This window comes from Castor canadensis, chromosome 4 (genome assembly GCF_047511655.1).
Source record: "Castor canadensis chromosome 4, mCasCan1.hap1v2, whole genome shotgun sequence".
In the NCBI taxonomy this organism is placed as follows: Eukaryota; Metazoa; Chordata; class Mammalia; order Rodentia; family Castoridae; genus Castor; species Castor canadensis.
The window spans coordinates 185,685,806-185,705,858 of NC_133389.1; the positions used below are offsets into that span (position 1 = coordinate 185,685,806).

The following is a 20,053-nucleotide window of genomic DNA, read 5'->3' on the forward strand; positions in this document are numbered from 1 at the left end:
TTCTCGAACCTGGACTTTCCAACTATAACTATGAAGATGTTGAATTTTCCGAGGTGTTTTGGACACTCGATGAAATATCTAGAGGAATTTTGGAGAAGCACAGAGCTTTATACAGGATAAGGCATTGTTCTGAGGTTGATATTTATGTACATATTTTGACCAAAGGAAAAAATTGCAATAAATAAATGCAATGAAATTGCATTTAAATTTGCAAATAGGGGAGATGAGGGGATGTATGGTTTGGGGTGCGGGGATGAGGGTTGGTCAGAAACTTGGACAATTAATTAAGATGGCTAGCTATAAGTTCATCATATCATGATAAGTGAATAAATTTTAAAGATATGGAAAAATTTTGTCAGAAAACATTTCAATCCATTGGCTTAGATTTTTTCCTTGTATGCTGAGAACTTTATTTTTTTTACAAAACATTTTCATTAACATATGACAGTTATACGGGGCATTAGATTTTAATGTCCAGGGTGACCAGCCAGCATGTGTGCCCAGCTCTACACCACGGGGAGCATTGTGTCAGCTCTGGCCCAGGGGCTTTCAGACCACAGGGAAGTTCATACAGCCTGGGGAGGCCATCGGTGGGGTCTCAGGCTGCTGTCTTGTCGTGGGTGTGGACGGGCTCCATGGGCAGCAGGGAGGACTGTGTGGGCACATCCAGGGGGCTCTGCAGCATCCTTCTTACCTCCAGCCTCTGTGCCCACTCCACACGGAGCCTGCACACAGGATGACAATTTTGTCATCGTGAGTCAGCTTCTCTTGACTCAGTGACAGCCGAGTCTGCATCCCTCAGCACCTCGGCACAGGTGTGTGCCGAGGCTCCCTGCCTGGGGTGTCGCTGTGTTCCTACCCAGCCTGCAGCCAGCAACCTCTTGGCCGGGCCTCTGCTCAGGACCCTCATGGCTGGAAAGGGAAGACACTAAGCTGAGAGAGCTGGGCTTCTGGGACCTTCTGGGCCCCAGAGAGACTGAGCTCTGGTTGCTTTCTCTGTCTTCCTTGTAAACATATCTAAGCTCACTGTATAGGAACAAGGTTGTACAGTGACTAGACCCAGAGCCTATCTTTGTGGGAAGCCTACCTTCCTGGCCTGCTTACCCTGGTGGTGGTATGTGGTGACCACAGCTCCCCACATGGGGTAACCTGGGGGGGTGAATGGCCTGGCCAAGCACCTTGAGACTTTGGCACACCATCCTTCAAGGCCACTGCTCCGTTTGGCTTTGAGTGTGTGCTTTGGCCCTAGACCTTGGAGGGTGACATAGGTACCCAGTTCTAGCCGGGACCCAAATGAAGAGGCACCTCTAGCAGCAGGTGGCATGGGCTGCAGTGTCCGTCCCCCTAGGGAGGGACCACTTAGTTCCCCTTCCCCAGGCCATGACCACTGACTGGTTAGGCCCCAGGATGACTGGACATTTAAGGGGATGGTCCCTGGGCACCCTCAGGATAGTTGTGGGATGTTGCCAGGAGCTAATGTTCTTCAGTGGACATGGTGTGCTCTGGCCTGGATTACCAGGACTTCCAGTCCAGCTGCGCCTCCCAAGGAGGCCTAGGACCTTGGTGATTGACCAGCTGCTATCCCTCCACAGGAGCGGGCACAGGTTCCCCTATGCGGGACAGGTATCCTGACAGGAGGGGGCGCCTTTCACTGGTCTCACTCTGTCCTGGGGTTTTTCTGTGCTCACGTCTCGACTCTCAGCAATGTGGACTTCTCTGGAGATGGGAAGCTAGGAACAGCAGGTGGCCATTTGACATGACTTTCAGTTTCCCTCATCTAGGGGTGCAAGGGGGCCATATGTGTGGGTGTTCAGGGAATTATGCAAATTAAGGTTCCAGGGGCCCCTTGACCTCCTCAGGGGGCAAGGGATCTGGCACTGACCTCATCATCAGATGAGACCCCGGGGCTCACTCCTGGGACCTGCACCCCTGGAGAACACGCCAGGGTTCAGGGTACACACAGGCATAGGTAGGCACATGTAGGCAAAGACACATGCAGGCACGTGCAGTCACATGTAGACACATGTAGGTACACACAGGCACATGTGGGCACACACAGACACATGCAGGTACACATAGGCACAGGCAGGTACACACAGGCACACACAGGTACACACAGATATACAGGCACATGTAGATACACGCATGCTCATGCAGGCACAGGTAGGTACACACCGCACATGTAGACACACACAGGCACAGGCAGGTACACACAGGCACACACAGATACACAGGCACATGTGGGCACACCCAGGCACACGTACACACAGTCAGGGAGGATAGGATAGTGACAGTGCATGGAGGCGGGGGGTCTCTTAGAGGTGTCTTCTTTCCACCCACGTCTGCTCTGGGCCTGCTCCATGTTGGGTTTTGTGGAGAGGTCAGGGGTGCTGGTGAACAGGGTGGCAGAGCATCAAGATCTGTGGGGCCTTGTCATGCCAGGGGAGGGCACTGTGGCCCTGTCACTGGGGACCTGAGCCTGTGGAGGCAGATGTCCTAATGACAGCACTGCCCTGAGACAAGGGACATCAGGCGGGGTGGAAGTTGGGGGAGTGAGATAGCCGGCTGGAGTGGATGGCCAGGTCAAGGTCAGCAGCGAGAGTGGCTCCCTGTGGCTGCCAGAATCTGCATTTCTACTGTGGCTCCCAGGCAGCAGCTGTTGCAGTTCCAGGGATTAAGGCATTGAGACATCCAGCCCTGGAAGTTTCTGGCTATTTTGGAGTTGGTGCCTTGGTGCAAATGATGTGCTAATCTGCTTTCTTAGCTGTTCCCTCAACAGCAGCCTCTCCTTGGGTCTGCTTGTCCACCCAGGAAGACTCCCTCCCCGCACTAGGCTCTTGACCTTGTCCCAAGGAGGATCCTTCTCATAGGAACTGTGAAGGGGACGATGAACAGACGTGTGTGTGCTCAACTCAGTGGCGGCAGTTGTAGGAGTGAAACAGATCACAGCCAGACATTCCCTTCTTGGAAACTCTCAAGGGTCAGATGAGGGGAAGAATGAAGGAGATGGTGAAGGGTGGAGGCGTTGGGATGTGGGATGAGGGGTGGAGAGGTTGGGACACAGGGATAAGGGAATGGGAGAGTTGGGGTGAGAGAGGGAGGGTTGGATGTGCTGGTGATGGGGATCTGAGTGTTGAGGTGGTGAGGTCATGGTTAATTTTGTAACTTGAAGACAGATTACTGTTTTTGCCCTTCCCTAATTGACAACCCACTTCTCCCATAACCTGATCTGAGGGGCTGGGGTGTTTGGGATGTGAGCCCCCGAGTCTCGGCTTCTCTTGATGCCTGTGCCTGTCTCAGCCGGGCAGCTCTGAGGCTCGCTGCCCACGTCCACTCACCGGTTCAGGGCACTGCCGCGGACCCTCAGGTCCTCGCTCTGCTCTTGCTTTTCGTGATGTGCAATTTTTTTCTCCCAAAACATCTTTATCCTGCCTGTGTCATACGCTACTCTTCCAGGATTCTTCCACGTGTTACTCATTTTCTGAAAAAGAAAAGTTGGCGAGAACTCAGCCATCTTGTTCTGTGTTGGATGTGGGAGTCCATGGACCTGCTCACTGACAGTGGTGAGACTGGCTCGGCCCAGCAGGGTGACATTCCATTTCCCAGCACAATGCAGGAAGGCTGCATTGTCCTTGAGATGGCCGCTAGGTGCTGGGGCCCTCGCACTCTGCCTTCGGGACAGTTTCCAGGTCAGAAGTAGTGGCTGATGCTAAACCTCAGTTTGGGCTTGTTGCTGTTTCAAAATTTAAATAATGAAGTATTAAATATTTCTTCAGGTTTCACTGTGGCGATCTGTGGTCATGACAGCAGGGAGGAGCGGAACTCTGGTGCAGCCTGTGTCCATTCCCAAGGCAGCTGTGTCATGGTTACGGGCCGAATGGTGTCTCCCAGATTCATGCATTGAGTCTTGACCCCCAGAGCCTCAGTGGCTGTATTTGGAGACAGGGCCCTAAAACAGGTAAAGGAGGCTAAACGAGATCATTGGATGGTCCCTAATCCAGTGTCCTTATGAAAGGGGAATTTGAACACAGATACGCAGGCACAGAGGACAGCACTTGAGGCCATGGGGTGGGTGCTGAGAACAAGTCAAGGAGAGAGGTCTCTGGAGGAGCCGGCCTGTGGGTGCCTTGACCCCAGATAGTAAGAGGATAAATGATTGCTGTGCAAGTGCCACCGCTGGTGCCCAGATTGATGACACCATGCTCTGGCTCCTGCAGGGGTGTTTTCTTACGTCAGCCCCACATACAACATGGATGCACCTTGCTCTGGGTACCATGGTGACATGTCAGAGTCAGCTTGCATAGCTCCTGCTGCTCTCTCGTCCCCATCATGTACTTGGGAGAAGTCCTACACCTGGTGAGGGCAGCAAACCCACCTCACATATTGCCATCTCCACGCTGTCACACTCTGGCCCACCATCACCTGCCCGTCACCTGCCCCACCTCCTCCACGGGCCCCCAGGAAAGTCCTGAGCTCTGGAGGTGTACTCGTAACTTTTTTCCATCATTCCTCTTCCCCCAGCAAGTGAGAAGGGAACCCACGGTGGTGGCAGGAAGAGACCTCTGGTGTCCTGACTCTACCGAGTCCAGGGAAGGGCACCTCCTGTTCCCTCTATGAGGTTACTTGTATGGACCTGGGCTCAGCTCCATCACTCTCTTCTTACATACTTCATAAGTGTTCAGGTGATACAAACTCAGGGTCACAAGAGGCCAAGGGCAGGGCCTTGCAAGTGGGACCCAGGATGCCTGTTGAGACCATGAAGTCACTTGGGCTACACTAGTTAGGGCACCCAGCTTATGCTGGGCTGTCTTCCCTGTACTTGCCTGGGTTGCAACTTTCACACTGGATGCCTGAGATGTGAAAAGGTATGTGTGTGTGTGTGTGTGTGTGTGTGTGTGCGTGCATGTATGTAGGTATTGTGAGTGCCTGTGTGTCTGCATTCTGCAGCATTTGTGCTTGTGTGCACATGTACATGTGTGTTGATCTGTATGGGTACACACACATGTATGCTGTTATGCTTGTGCATATGAGCATATACTTGTGTGGTGCATACGCTGATGTGGTGGTGAGCAATTTCTGTGGTCTGGATACAGTTGATCCCTCAGGGCACAGGACTGTGGGTGGCCATCCCACTGGCTCTAAGGACAGCTGCTCACTGCTATGAAGAGCTGAGAATCTAAAACCAGGATCCTTGAGATGAGAGGTAAGCAGCACCCTCCAGCTCACTTTGCAGGGTTCAGCGATAAAGTGGATCAGATAGCGATCAAAGGCAGTCTCAGGCGTTCAAAGACAGAAGGGCTGGAGCTCCCAGACCTGGGCCCCAGTTTGCATGTGCACACCAGGCTTCTGGCTGCAGACAAGTTGCTTCTGATCACTGAGGCTTGGGTTGCTTATCTGTGAATTGGGCCACGGGCAGCCATCCCTGCCTGGCTGCAGGGAAGATGAAAGCCCCTGTGGGGGCTGTAGGATGGCAATGACTTGTGCCTTATCATTTTGGTAATAAGACATTTAAATTTCTCAACCACGTGGCACCAGGCCAGACTCCCACTCCCTGGTTTGCATACCTGCCTGAGGCAGCTCTGGGATCATGAGGCCTACGGCTGCCTTCCCTCACCCCACTGCTGCAGCTCAGGTCCCCTCACCTTTGCCCCTAAGCCGCAGAGTCCCTGTGTCAGGGTCATGTGGACTGCATGATGGAGCTGGGGTCTCCGTCTCTGTACTGCAGCTTGCTGTGAGCCAATAACGGATGGGCAGTGGCCACATGGTCGAGGGGCCAGTGCGAGATGAAGACATGGGCCCTTGCTCAAACAAAGCTTTAATCTTTCGGCTGCACTCTCTCCTTGACCCACAGGGTTTGTTATTTGCTGTTTAATATTGTGGCCCCTCAGCATGGGCATAGTCTAGGCAGAACTGTGCTCCTTTATCCACGGCAAGGGATCGAGAACCACTCAGTAAGGGGCAAGATGGTCTGAGCATGGGTGGTGTATGAGCCACATCAGTCATTCAGAGGCCCGAGTTCAAAGATAAAGCGATTAAGGTGTCAAAGGACGGGGAGCAGCTCAGTGGTAGCATTTGTAAAGCTGCCGGTGACTTCAATGAGACAAACTCAGCCAGGTAAAGGGCGGGGTGCCCCAAAACCACAACCAGGCAGCCACCATAGCTGCTCCTCAAGATTGAGTGGAATCTACGCGTCCACTCAAGGGTGTGGGCAGAACCCAGCTCCAGTGAAGCTGGGGGTGGCCACAGTGTCACCCGCACCGAATGGCATTTTGAAACACCTGAAAAGCCGAGATGGGGCCGTTTTCCTGCAGGAGCAATGGGAGCTTGTATTCTCAGGAAATGTGGCTCCGGGAAGCAGCCCTTTAAACCCTCACAGGGTAAAAACACAGTCAGACAGACAGACAGACGTAGGGAAGACTAGCAGAGGGCAGAGAGTGAAAACAGACACTCAGAGGTGGGTGCTGAGAGGCAGATGGCAGATCCTCTACCCAGAGGTGCTGTCAGAAATTTCAACAGGAAACTTTCAGACAGAAAAAGTCCCAGCAAAACCGATGGGATGGGCCAGTGCAGACACTGTGCCCAGGTCCTCATCTATGGTGTTCACAGAGGGGTCCCCTGAGCAAGAGGGAGCTCACCTTCCAATTGCTTCTGGACTATTTGAGACTCCTCCCTCCCAGGTCCTCCACCGAATCTATCCCAGGCGTCTTCCGTGTGGTCTCCAGTGAAAGCCTTGTCCTACTGTCTTATAAAAGGGTTTGGTGCCTGGTGTCAGTGAGGTCTCAGGAAAGATGAGCTGTGTCCGCCTGGCTGTGTCCCTGCTGGCACAGTCCGGCTCTGGCACAGTCCGGCTCTGGCACATGGCTGTGGGCTGCTCAGAGATGGGGACGGCAGCTGGGTGAGATTGCATTGCTGGCGGCTGGATGGGTTGCGCCTGAGAGCCTCCGGGTTGGGACAGAGCCTGAGGGAGCACCTGTCCTGGGGGCAGCAACAGGCTGCACATGCTTCTCCCCACCAGACGATTGTGCCTGGTCACAGCCTGCGCCTCTGCGCTTGGTATGCTGTGAAATATATATTACGAATGGTGGCAGAGGCACGCCAAGGAAGGCTGGTGATTTCCAGCCCCGCTGCCACCCCCAGAACCAGACCCAGGGCCTTCCAGTCATATGGGGGTGCTACGAAGACCCAGGGATGGCAGAGCCAAAGGCAGGGAAGAGTATGTGCAAATGGACTTGTTCAAATGTCTGTCTATCCATCTCTCCTTTAAAATAATGTGCAGTTATATACATTATATAACAATATCGCTGTATGTAGAAGTATGTACACACTTGTATACACACATGTGCATATATATGTACATATACTTGTTTAAAAATATGTCTACTATCTGCTTGTCTATTTGTATATATATCTTGCTTAAGATAACATGGTCATAAATGACAATATAACTATATATAAAAATATATATGTTTGACATGTTTCTAACTATTTTTTTGTCTGCGTGTATATGTAAATTATTTAAAATATATGACAATGTAAGTATATATGTAGAAGTACACATATGTAGCTACATATCTCTTTAGGTACTTGCATATATAGAAAGATGTATCTATATTTATATATATGTCATATATTGTTAGCCTTCTGTGTCTGTGGGTCGGTATCTGTGGATTCAACCAATGAGGATGGGAAAATTCAATAGTGTGTAGCTTTTTCCTTGTCATTATTCCCTAAGGAGCACAGTACAATATGTACACTGTACCTACCTAGTCTTGGGGGTCTGTGTCATCTGGAGGTGACTTGGAGCTCAGGGAGGATGTGTGTGGACTCTGTGCACAACTAGCCATCTTTCACAAGGGACTTGATAATTCTCAGATCTTCGTATCCTGGAGGTGGAAGCGGGCTGGAAGCAACCCTTCTCCCAGATATGAGGGACAACTGGGTGTGTACATGCCCACATGCACACACAAACACACACATCTCCTCCTTCCAAGATAGCTAGCCCGCCCCTTCCCCAACCCCTATCTGCTTCTATGAAGTATCCTGTGTCCTTTACGCACAGGACAGCCTGGGCACCAGTCACTCACCCAGGTTAGTATGCACAGCAGCCTTGCCATAGTCAGGTTTTGTATCCATCAAACAGAGCCAGCAGGGGATACGTATATAGTAAGGAACGGGCTCCCACCATCATGGAGCTGAGGTACCACCATCTGCTGTCAGCCATCTGGAGGCCAGAGGAGCCGGTGCTGCAGTTCAGCCTGAGTACAGTGGCCTGAGAACCAGGGGCGGAGGGTGTGAATCCTGTCCCAGGGCAGGAGAGATGGGTTGAGTTGCCCCGTATCTGTGTTGTATTAGGCTCTCAATGGGCCATCTGCTGTACTGACTGGGTGCAGTCACCCAAATGCTCATTCCCTGTGCACATGGCCTCCTAGACACACCTGGGAGTGGTTCAACCTGGCACGATCGAACAGGCAAACTGATGCATAAAATTAACCACCAAGGCTTGTCCTGGCCTGGAGGGTTCTCTCCCTGACGCTTCATCCCATGATGCTTTGGGAGGGACCGTCCATGAGAATAGCCCTGCCCCTTAGTGACCCAGGGACAGGTTTCATACTCTGTTAAAGGAGGATCACGAAGTCTACCTCGTGAAGGTATCAAGTATGTTCCTTGTTTCTTTCTGATGTTCCCAAATAACTGAAACTGGTTTTGTGGGAATGCTTTGAGAAATTTTCATCTATTGTAACAAACCAGATCACACATTTATTTTTGTATTATTCTTCACAGTTTTTTTTTTTTTAATTACATTATGGGGCATCAGCTGGGCGCCAGTGGCTCACGCCTAGCTACTCAGGAGGCAGAGATCAGGAGGATCACAGTTCAAAGCCAACCCTGGGCAAATAGTTTGTGAAACCCTATCTCTAAGAAACCCATCACAAAAAAGGGCTGGTGGAGTGGCTCAAGGTGTAGACCCTGAGTTCAAACCCCAGTACTGCAAAAAAATAGAAAAAAGTTATGGGCCATGATAAACTGATGGTAAACCCTGTGATATGAACAGAATCTGAGAAGCTTGCATTGATGTTTCCTGCAGCTCCTGCCTAGCCCCAGGTCAGACCAAGGCAGGAGTGTGGGGAGCAGACAGTGGACCCTTCTTTTGCCTCCAGTGGTCCAGGATCCTGAGGGTGCTACCCTTTGCTTGGTCTTCTCTGCCTCTACCTTTCACCGACTGAGCTGAGTGTCGTCCTGTGTCACTGTGACAAGATTTCACAATCCTTTAGAGATAGCTTCCCACGTGTGCCCAGTGTCACACAGGGTCTGCCACTTATGTCTCACAGGACCCCAGGAGGTAGGGTTACTGGAAACAGAAACTGATTACCTTGGCTTGCACTGGGGCCTTGACAGACAAATGTTCAGCTCTGTCCCTCTGACTTCACTGCTTGGTGGCGTCCCACATTCCGCAACTCTGAGAAACGCTGAGTTACAGTTGTGAGTACCCTGCCAGGACCCAGTGGGCAGGCTCAGGTTCGGGGTGTCCAGTTCCAGACTTGACTGGACTCTGTGGCTGTCCGACTGCCAGACCCAGACTGAAGAGTGTCTGACTCCTCAGTATGAGCTCCAGACCTAAAAGAGAGGATTGCAAGTGTTTGGATGGCAGCCACCATCAATGTGAGCAAACCCCAATGCCCAGGGCCCCTGGCTTCCTGTTTAACTTGCAGTCATTAGATGGCCCTGTCCATCGAGGTGGCCCTGACCTCCCTCCCCCATGTTCACTTATAAAAGTAGAATTTCATGGAATTGTGCATTCAGTTCTCAGAGAGACTTAAAAACTGATTAGTTAACAAATGGAGGAAATGTTTGGGCTCACGCAGATGACGTCCTACAAGATTCAGGCGTGCAGCTGAGGAGGCCAACAGGGAGGAGGCTGTCAAATGACACAGTAGGAACTCACTTGCCAAGTCTGGCCAGGTGAAGGGCTAACACCTGTGATATACAAAGAGCTTTTGAAACAGGAAGTTTGTGCAGGACCCAGAGCCTCCACACAACCTTGCTGGCTTAGGTGTGTAGCCAGAGGGAGGGTCAGTGTTCTGGGCTCTTTTCTCAGGAAGCTGAAGAATGAACTTCACGGACAAGAGTGAATAAAGAGGGACAGAAAAATAGAAATCAAAGAAAGTCACTGACAATGAGGTGAGCAAAAGAGCAGAGGTTTACTAAGTAGAGGGGAAGAAAAAGAAGAAAAGGCCCCATATGGGAGGGGTCTCGGAAAGTCTGAGCCCCCATGGCTCCTTTGCTTAGGGGTTTTATAATTCCTCTTCCCTGGATGAAGGGAGGGAAGCCCACAGTGTCCCATGCCTCTGGCTCATTTAAATTGCCTGCCATGTATGTTTCTCTGTCCATTTCTGATTGGTCCTGGGGCTTAATCACATGTGGTCTGTGGGCTGTAGCCATTTTAGGGCCCATGGAGTGGTTTTAAGATTTTCTGCAGCTATCTTGCCTCTGGGCCAAAGGTACATTCCATCCCATCCTCTTTCCCTAACCTGCCTTGTACGTCTGGCTTCCAGTCTCACTTTTATACAGAACCAAGAGGAGAAGGAAGGAGCGGATGGTCCCCAGGACAGCGCAGGTGACAGTCTGACCTGTGGTCAGGCACCTGGCCACTGATGGACATAGCTGACACAGTTGTTTCAATATGATCTGCCAAAGCGATTCCAGTGAAAGGAGCCATCTCCCTGAGCCCAGAGCCCTCCACAGTCGACTCAGAAATACCAGGCAAGGTGCTTCTGCACCACAGTCCTAGTTGTAGCAGGCGGATCCCGAGAACACCGTGAACAGCCTGGGATGGGGACAGCTTAATGGGTCAATGGCACACATTTCTCCCAAAGACCCAAGGAACCACAAACCACCCAACAAAGTGCCCACCCCATGATGGCCCATGTAGTCCCTCTTCCTCCCCTAGTTAGAGAGCAAGCTCCTGTCCAGCAATGTGTCCAGAGCAAGGTGCCTGTTTAACCGCCCCCCTCCAAGAGCCCTGGGCCCCAGCCACCTTGGCCAGCCCTCTGCGGGGTAGCATCTGCCTCTGTGCAAGTCCCCGCAGTCACTGCTCACTTTTGGTGGCAGGGAAAGGGCTGTAGGATTCCTAGGATTCCTTCCAGGGAATTTCTGACACTGCCCGCTGCTCTGGGGAGCCAGGCTGGTGAGGGCACCTCGGACCCTCAGACTGTCCCAGAGTCTGCAGCCTTCTCATGCGTGGCCTCGCTGATGCTGGATGAGGCTCCCAACCCGCTCCTCCTTCAGAGAGACACCAGCAAAGATGGCACGTGCTGTGTGATGCTGGTGCCTGAGATGACATTTCTTCTGTAGAGGAGCTTTGTCCTCCTGGCCAGGTCTCAGCTCTGTTGCCAGGCCTACAAAGAAGGGGAATGGAGCTCACAGTTGGGGGTGGGTGGGAATGTTCCCTTGGAGGAAACCAGGCTCCTGAGCAATGTGACGCCCACAACTCCCAAGGCCAGGCGAGCCTGAGTCTGGGTGCCATTTTTAAGGGAGGTGTTATTAACTTCTAATTATTGAACTACAGGAGTGACGTAGTTTATTAAGAATACGATCTCTACCCCAAAACACTGGCCCTCAAGCCTGTGGTTAGCAGCTCCCCACCTGTCCTGTCAGCAGGAATGCAGGCTCTTCCCAAAGCTGGACAGATGGCAGCAGAAGACCAGGATGATGGGCCTCAAACAGTAACTCCCCCTTAAAACCAAGGGACCTGCCCTGTTGACAGAACCATTGTTTGTAAGGAAGAGCCCAGGGCACCATTAGACCCTGCGCTGCAGGGTGGAGAGGAAGCTCGAGGCCCTCAGGTTGCAGCCCAGGTTCCTTCTCTTTCCTGCAGTGGTCCTAAGAGGATCCTGCAGTCTGTTCCCAAAAGGGTCTGGAAGGTCCCTGTGGGGCTCTGCTCCCCAGCCCTGAGGCCCCACACCAGTGCTACAGCTTCTTAGCAGCATCATGATGGTCCCTGGCACCCTGCATGCCCACCATGGCAGCATGAGGTACCTCGTGAGAGACCCCGAGTGAATCAGTCAACAATGCTACTCAGTCCCACAAATAGCGTAGGGAGATAAATAAGACCAGAAGACCCAAAGAAAAGCAGCGTCGGTCAGACCAGGCTACGAGAAAAGGTGCCTTGACAAGGGAACAGGTGTGTCAGCCAGCTTTACATCACTGTGACAAAATAGCTGAGAAAACAGCTTTGTTTTGGCTCCTGGTTTTGGAGATTTCAGTTTGTGGTGGGCTGGCTCCCTTGCTTTTAGGTTTGCAGCAAGGCAGGAATACCACTGTGGAAGATCGTGGCGGGGGAATCATGGCACCTGGAAGCAGAGCGACAGAGGGAGAGGAGAGGTTGTGGATGTGACATACAGGGATGGAGTGAAGCCCCTGCTCCTGAGGTGCTCACAGGTGTGAGGTGGGGAGGGGATGACCAGGCCCAGAGATGTGGGGAGATGGATCTCTCCTTTCCTGGAGAGGCGAGGCTGTCAGCACAGCTGAGCCCCCAAAAGAAGGCAGGCAGCTCCTCACATTGTATGGCGTTATCATCAGTTTTCCCACCAGGACAGCCTCTGAAGGACTCTGTCTTTTACTTTTTTTTCTCTTCTTAGGCTATTAGGAAGTGGCTTGATGATCCCTTCTGGTCAGACAGCTCACTTCTCTCCCTGCAGAATGTCTGGATGGTGAGGCCTGAGCATCCCTGGAGGCCCAGGGGACATGGTTCAAGTTCATGTGCAGTCTAGGTTGTTGGTTCATCACTCACTTCTTTCAGAAGCATAATGAAGGGTGAGATTTTCTGGCCTGTGGCAGCTCTCCTGAGCTTCTCCATCCTTGGCGTGAGGCCTCTCTTTCTTTCTCCAGAAGCGTGTCCTGGCCATAGCCCAGAGACTGGACCCAAAGACCTGTTCAGACTCCCTACCTCTTGAACCGCTCTGCCTCCTAAGGAGAGGGTCGAAATTCTCCTTCCAGATATGCAGTGAGAGTTTGGGACAAAGGACAGAAGAAGGAGGATTAAGGGATTAGATAAAATGTAGTTACGATTTAAAGAATTTTGGAAGCATTTACATGTTGTCAGGGAAGAACAAATAGCAGAGAAGAGGCTAGGTCCTGCTGCCCTCCAGGGACCCTTTGCCAGTATAAAGTCGTCTCAGGCTGTACAGCATGGGTGACTCCTCTATGCCAGGGTCACTACTGGAGATGGACCTTTGAAGGTGACTGGCATGGTTGGCAGAGGCCAGGCAAGGCTGAACAGGAGCTGCCCACAGCAGGGACCATTGGTCAGTACATTTTGAGCACAACACAAAAACTCCAAGGTTCAATCCAGGGACCTGAGGGACCATAAGAAAATAGAGTCTGGCAAAGTCAAGATGACCCAAGCCCAAGGTGAAGTCTGTCCAGGTTCATTTGTGCCTTAACAGAGCTAAGTCTGACGTGAGGAACCCAAGAGCGAGACTTTGTCAGGAAATAGGTCCTTGAGATGTAGTGAGTTGAGATGGGGTCATGCTGGATCAGCCTGGGCCTCAAATCCTAAGCCTGGCATTCTTATAGGAAGAGGGCATTTGTACAGGAACACTTGTGAAGACAGGTGGAGGCCAGTGATGTGGCCCAAATATAGGGACAGATTTCTTTTCCTCTCCCATTGCCTGGTTCATGGCTGCGGCCCTATAACAAAAGACAGACTAACCAGAAACAAGTATCCAAGTTCAGTCACTGTGAGTTTCATGTGACTGCTTAAGAGGCAGACATGGGAGGCTTCATAAGAGGTGATGACCCAAGGAGACATGGGCTCTGTTTATGCTCAGCTCTGATGAAGAATGAGCCATAGAGATCACACAGCGTGTGATCTAGCAGTCATAGACAGCGTGGCTGGCAAGGCCTGTCCACATTCTTCTCTGTCTCCTTGTCTTCAGAGTCAAGGGTACTCCTGTCCTGCAGATATAGGGAGGAACGCTCCAGAACAAGGGTCTTATGTCTTGTTTTAAGGGGTGAGTGGCCCAGAACCAGCTGTTTGGAAACATCTGGTGTATCATGTACTAAGACCACACAGATGCTCACTCAGCCTGTGGCCGAGGTGGCCTGGTTCCCTCTTAGGCCATCATGGACAAGAATATGTGTCCACATGCATGTCCACAGCAGCCCACTGATGGAGGACTGTGTAAGTTAAGTGTGCTACAGAAAATGGTTCCACTCAGTGATGGACAGATGACCCCCAAACGAAGCGACACGCTTGAATCACCCACGTGAAGTGTAAGGAGCGGGCACGTAGAGAAGACCTCTGTTTCCGTGGAAACCCAGCATCAGGAAAGTGACCGGAGAGAATGGGGAGGGGCTGAGGGGTGTCTGGTGGCCTCACGTCCATGTGACACACTTTCATCAACATAGAAAAGGTTCACTTTATATACGTTAGGTGGAACCCTATGACATTGTTCATATTCAGCAATTTTTGACCTACAAACGTGGCCATTTCAAAAGAGAAAAGACAAAATGATTGTCTTACACCTAAGTTCCTTAAAAATATAATTTAAAAAGCTGTAAACGGGGCTGGGGATGCAGCTCAGAGGGAGCACAGACCCGAGTTCAGTCCCCCTACAGCTGCGCACGTATGTTGAGCTTAATAGGAACACTCATAAATCAGGAGGTGGTGAGTAGGTAAATAGTTGTAGCAGTCACACTCTGCTGGAGCCAAACCTCCCAGCGTCTGAAGCCATGTTGTTTTCTCCGCACCAGAATTCCACCCTACACGGACACCGTCCTTCGCACGCAGTACTGTCGCCTGTTCTGAGCGGTGTGGGCTGTTCTTGGGAGATTTCCTTCTCTGCTGGAGTTTTTGAAGCCTGCTATTCACCAGATGATGTTGGCAGGGGAGGTGGCCTTTAGTGGGAGCATGAAGTCTGTCCTTCAGCAAGCTGCACGACGGAGCTGATGGTCACTGATTGGTTCTAGTGGCTTTTCCTGACAGGGACAAGTGGTGCATTTCAAAAATTCAACACAAGAGTTTTCTAATCTAGTGCATGAGTCATCCCTAGACACCAGAACCCTTCATCGTGCTGGAAACCTGCTCATTCAGGTCCCTGTGGTCACTCCAACGACTGTGTTTGTTTTTGAGCCACAGGGAGCCGGCCTCAGCAAAGTGTGCAATGTCACCTTGTGTGCATGGATGCTGACTATCCAAGATGCAGAACCCTTGCAAAAACATTTCTCTCGATGCTCTCATCCCTAAGAAAGGAGCACATCCTTCGGACGGTTTATCAACATTCGGGATCCGGGTTCAACTTTGTGGAGATGGTGAGTCATGTCACAGTTCTAAACTTGAGGCCCACGCAGTCCGGGGCACAGAGCCCGTGACTCTGGGAACTTAACTGGGAAATGCGTTGTTCCTTCAGGATGATTTCTCCTGTTCTCTGAGCATGCTCTTTTACATACTGTCACACGTGTGATAGGGGGACAGGGACACGCTGCAGGGAGCTTTGCAGAGTGTCCATTTGAATTCTTCCACCAGTGTTTGAACGAGATCATTGATGGGTCGATTTGTGGAGGAACAGGCTGGTCCTGGCCAGAACCAGACCCTGACCCTGGGGGATGGGTTGCAACCTAAGGGCCGCACTTGGTGTAGTGGGGATCCTGTTTCTAAGAGGCTGTAGACCTTGACAGGCAGATTTTAGAGATGTTGATGGCTTCCTGCTGCTACTGAATGAAGAGGGACCCAGGACTTTTGGGTATCAGTTGGTCTTGTAGTCAATTGGCACAGAGCACAAGCTAAGCCAAAAACAAAATCAAGTCAGGAAAACAACCCATGCCTGCCCTGTCTCGGGGTGGGCGAGGGAACCCTCTGCATTCTGCTAAGTGTGAGCCTGAGGGTGGACACACCAGGCCTGGACACACAGACTCCTGGTCCCCAGGATGCAGACGAGGAAAGAGCTTCACTCTGAGTTCCCTGACTAGAATATTGGGTTCCTCAATTAGACTATTTCAGAGCCGTCAGTAGTTATTACTCACCGTCTCAGTGTCTAGTGAGTCTGACAGAATTCCTAAAACAAATGTGGGTAGGTGGAGGAGATCCATCTAAAGTATATTTAAAAAAAATACAGGGAATTCAGGATCATCAGAAAGTCGTGTCCCATCTTTACTCTTCAATTTAACCAATGCCCACTGAGCACCTGGAATGACCCAGACACAGCAGAGACAGGTGAGCGCGTCAGCTTTGGATGTAATCGGTATGTCCATGAGAGACCCTCAAAACCAGGAGGAGAACCCTGAAAGGTTTAGAGGTGACAGCCAGTGCTCATCAGACAGACCAGGAATCATTATAACCAGTCCATGGGCTCCCAGGACAATACCTAGAAGGGCCCAGCCTCCATAGTGGGGATGCTGGACACTTGTCCCACCTATGCATCCTGAAAGCAAGACCTCCAAGGATCAATGTTTCCAAGAAACTTAATGCATCCAGAATAAGGGCCAGTGATCCTAGGACTATTTAGCACATAACAAGGTGAAATTCATGAGGTCTGGAAGCCTGTAAAAAATTTCCAGACTGTTCAATATTCAGGAAACACAACTTGTAGGAGCTGAACAGCCTGTCTCAAAAACCCAACAAAACAAGAAGTGAAGGAAAAGCGTGTGCTCCATATCCCCTGGCACTCACCCATCAGGCTGCTCCCTAAATGCACAGCTTGACTTTCTTTACAGAGGCAGTTGTTGAGGATCTCAAGATGAGACCATCCTGGGTTTAGAGCACATTCTAGATCCAATGACACCAGGAAGGACAGTGAGGCATGGACAGGAGGTGACTTGACTGCCATGAGGGCACAGAGATTGGAGTGAGGTGTCCATGAGCCCAGGATGCTGAGTTTTCCGGAAGCCATCAGGGGAAGAGGAGCATGGACAGGTCTCCCCAGACTTCAGAGGGGCCTTGCCAACCCGGATTTCTGAATTCTGGATTTCAGAGCTGTGAGACACAAAACTTCTGTTGTTGCAAGACATAGATGCTTTCATACTTTTCAGGGGGAACTTCAGGATGCTCACTGCATTGTCTTCTGGAATGGCCTGGGTCTTCCAGGACCGGTCCACCTGTGCCCAGGAACACACCAACGGACATTAGAGAGAAGAGCAACAGCAGGTCCCCAATTCTGTGACAGACAATGAGTGACACCAGCAGGTCCCGCTCTGGAGACACTACGCATCTCCACCTGTGGCCACTGCACTGGCTTGAGCAGCTTTGGGGCTCACACAGGCGTGTGCATGTGTGCGTGTGTGTGTGTGTGTGTGTGTGTGTAGGGCTGTGTGCTGCCCAGTGTGGAGCAGGGACCATGAGGGCTCTCCCCCTCCATCTTGCAGACACATGGCACTTTCCCTGCCGAGGGTCACTGATCTCAGGCAGAATCTTGGTGTTCACCAAAATGATAAGAAGAAATAGTAATTAACAAAGTCTGGCCGAACTCTGTGAACTCAGAATATACTGTTAGATTTCCCAACCTCCATGTGCGAAGCACTGGGGTAAGGGCCAAGGTTCCCCGATTCCATATCCCTCAATTGCAGGGAGCACCACCTGCCACACGGCAGGGGAATCAGTGGGTCCCCAAATGACCACGTTACCGGAGTCAGGACCACAAAGAGCTGGGTTTGAATGAAGTACAAGAATCTATAAAGTTCAAGTGAGAAAGACTTCATTGGGTGACAAAATTGGAAAACCTAGGGACAGGTTGGCTTCAGGTATGGCTAGATCCAGGAACTCAAACGGTGGTCAGGTGCAGCTTTCTTTCTTCTGGTCTCCTGATTCTCTCCCTTCTTAGGGCCATCCTTGGTTGTCTGCAACCTCAACTGCTGTGTCTCACCAGGACTTGGACAGGCCTCATTGCCCCATTGTCTTCCCACAGGCTGCCTCATGCCCCATGTCCTCACTGGAGCCATAAATGATGGTGAAGGAGGCATGGACCCCCAGCTGAGAGGCAAGAACTGATTTCCAAAGATTTAAAAGCAGGCGGGCACCACTTCTCGGCTCTTACAGACTCTTGGCTTGCTGGTCCTGTAAACAGGTGCCCCTGAGAGTGAACCCTGCCTGTCCTGTGTTCACCCCCATGCTGGGCATGCAGGGTGTCTTTGATACACAGCGACTGACTGACTGACTGACTGCTTGATTGAATCGTGGCTCTGGACGCCACATCTGTGTAGCAGGAGGAGTGAGGCGGTGCACATGGAGACTACATTGAATGGAAGGAGCTGGCTGTTGAGAAGCTGTGTAGCGGGTTCCCTTGTCACTTCTTGTAACTGCACGTTTTTACTGTTTTAGCAGAGCCTGTTTATGGGAAATATTTCCTCCTCCATTTAGAAGTGGTGTCGGGCTGGGAACTGAGGCACAGAGGGCGTGAACCCACGTCTCCCTCACAGCTGGACCTTGCGAGATCCCAGAAGAAGGTGGGCTGTGACCTGCTCCAATGGCCCTGTCCTGAGGAGCAGCAGAGGGGAGCTGGCGCTCATCTACCAAGAATTCCTTCTATGATTTGGGAAGAACTGCAGGTGTCAAGCAGTGGTGACAGCCCTGCCTTTGTTTTAAGTAAATGGAGCAGAGCTGAGAGAGGAGAGAGGAGAGAGGGTTTCAGTGTCTGTGAACGAATGTGGGTTTGCTCTGAGACCCAGTGACAAGAGCCTTTCCCCTCAGGCCACTGTGCCCCTCACTTCCTGCTGTGTTTTTTTAAGGCAGTACTGGGGTTTGAACTCAGGACTTTGAGCCTGCAGCCTCTCTACCACTTGGGCAACACCTCCAGCATTTTTGCTCTGGTTATTTTGGAGCTAGGTTCTCACTTTTTGTCTAGGTTGGCTTGGATTGTGACCTTCCTATTTTATTCTTCCTGCCATCACTGAGCTGTCAGGTGTGTACCACTATACCCAGCCTTTTCCCCTTGACATGGGGGGGGTCTCACAAGCATTTTTGCCCAGGTTGGCTTTGAACCTTGACCCTCCAGATCTCAGCCTCCCAAGTAGCTACCACACCAGTCTGGTCCAGGGACCAGAGGAGGAAGCACTTGTCAGGCCAGGAAGCATTAAGAAGAGGAGAAATTACTACCCACGCCTCCCCACGCCTCCCCACCAGCATTTCTCACTTCGCCCCAGCATCCTCCTCATTTTCCTTTGCACTGAGGAGGCTGAATACAGTGTTTTACACCTGGCTTCTCCGTCTTGGCACGGCTCAGACTTTGCATCAGGGCCTCACCGAGCCGCAGAGCGCGCTTAGTGTGCTGGGTGTTTGGAGGGTTTGCCTTTCACTCTGGGATACGCAACCCTGCAGTGAATTTGTTGAAAACACCCTCGGTGTCCTGATCTCTCGCTGGTCTGTCTGTGCAGTGTCTTGGGTGGAGCCCTGGCAGAGGTGCAGATGTTCTAGGCTCTGGTGCTCAGAGTCTGGCTGTCCCAGGAAAATGTCTTGCATAGGACCCTGACAGGGAATGGGGCAGAAAGGGGGCACACGGCTGCGTCATGGTGTTGTGGCATCTGGCAGTTGTGGATTAGGTGCACTGAAAGTGAGGGACAAAGTCCATGCTGCAGAGAGCGAGGAATGAGTCTCTAGGGGTGAGATGTTGAGATGTGGGCAGCTTGGTCCTTCCCAGACATAAAAATAGAGCAGTAGAAAAATATGGTGTCCCATACTTAGGGGACAGAGGAGATGGCTGGCAGCAGGACCAGCCTGAGTTTGGCTCTGAGTTCACCCATGTGTTTCTGGCTCTAGACACCTCTGCTTCACACAGCACTCTATTGACACACTCCATTTTGACTTACAATCACCTCTCCAACCTGGGGCCTCCTCCCCACTGACACCGGGCCTCCCCTGAACCCCCATCGGGGCTCCTGCTGTGGACACCAGCAGTTGTTGCCAGCTCCAGGGCTCCATGGTGTATGAGGGTCTCTGGCCCCTTTCCTTGGAGGCAGCTCTGTGCTGTGAGCAGAGGACAGGGCTGGACTTTTGTCACCTTTCTCCACTCACATTTCATGTCTTCATGGCCGCTTAGCCTGCTCATCTGAGGCTGCCCTTTCC

General features: G+C 51.5%; 1 protein-coding gene across 1 annotated transcript; it reads right to left on the minus strand.

Moving 5' to 3' along the window:
• Nucleotides 1–391: 391 nt before the first annotated feature.
• Fam240c (family with sequence similarity 240 member C) lies at nt 392–6,775 on the minus strand. Its single transcript, XM_074069573.1, has 3 exons — nt 6,636–6,775; nt 3,339–3,481; nt 392–725 (listed from the first exon to the last, which is right to left on the minus strand). The coding sequence occupies exons 2-3, from the start codon at nt 3,476–3,478 to the stop codon at nt 599–601; spliced, it is 267 nt and encodes an 88-aa protein (XP_073925674.1). The 5' UTR covers nt 3,479–3,481; nt 6,636–6,775; the 3' UTR covers nt 392–598.
• Between the last annotated feature and the right edge of the window lie 13,278 nt (nt 6,776–20,053).

Coding starts and splice junctions, on each gene's coding strand:
- Fam240c (XM_074069573.1), bottom strand. CDS start 3,478: ATGAGTAACACGTGGAAGAATCCTGGAAGAGTAGCGTATGACACAGGC. Junction 726..3,338: donor CGCGGCAGTGCCCTGAACCG/GTGAGTGGACGT, acceptor TCCTGTGTGCAG/GCTCCGTGTGGAGTGGGCAC.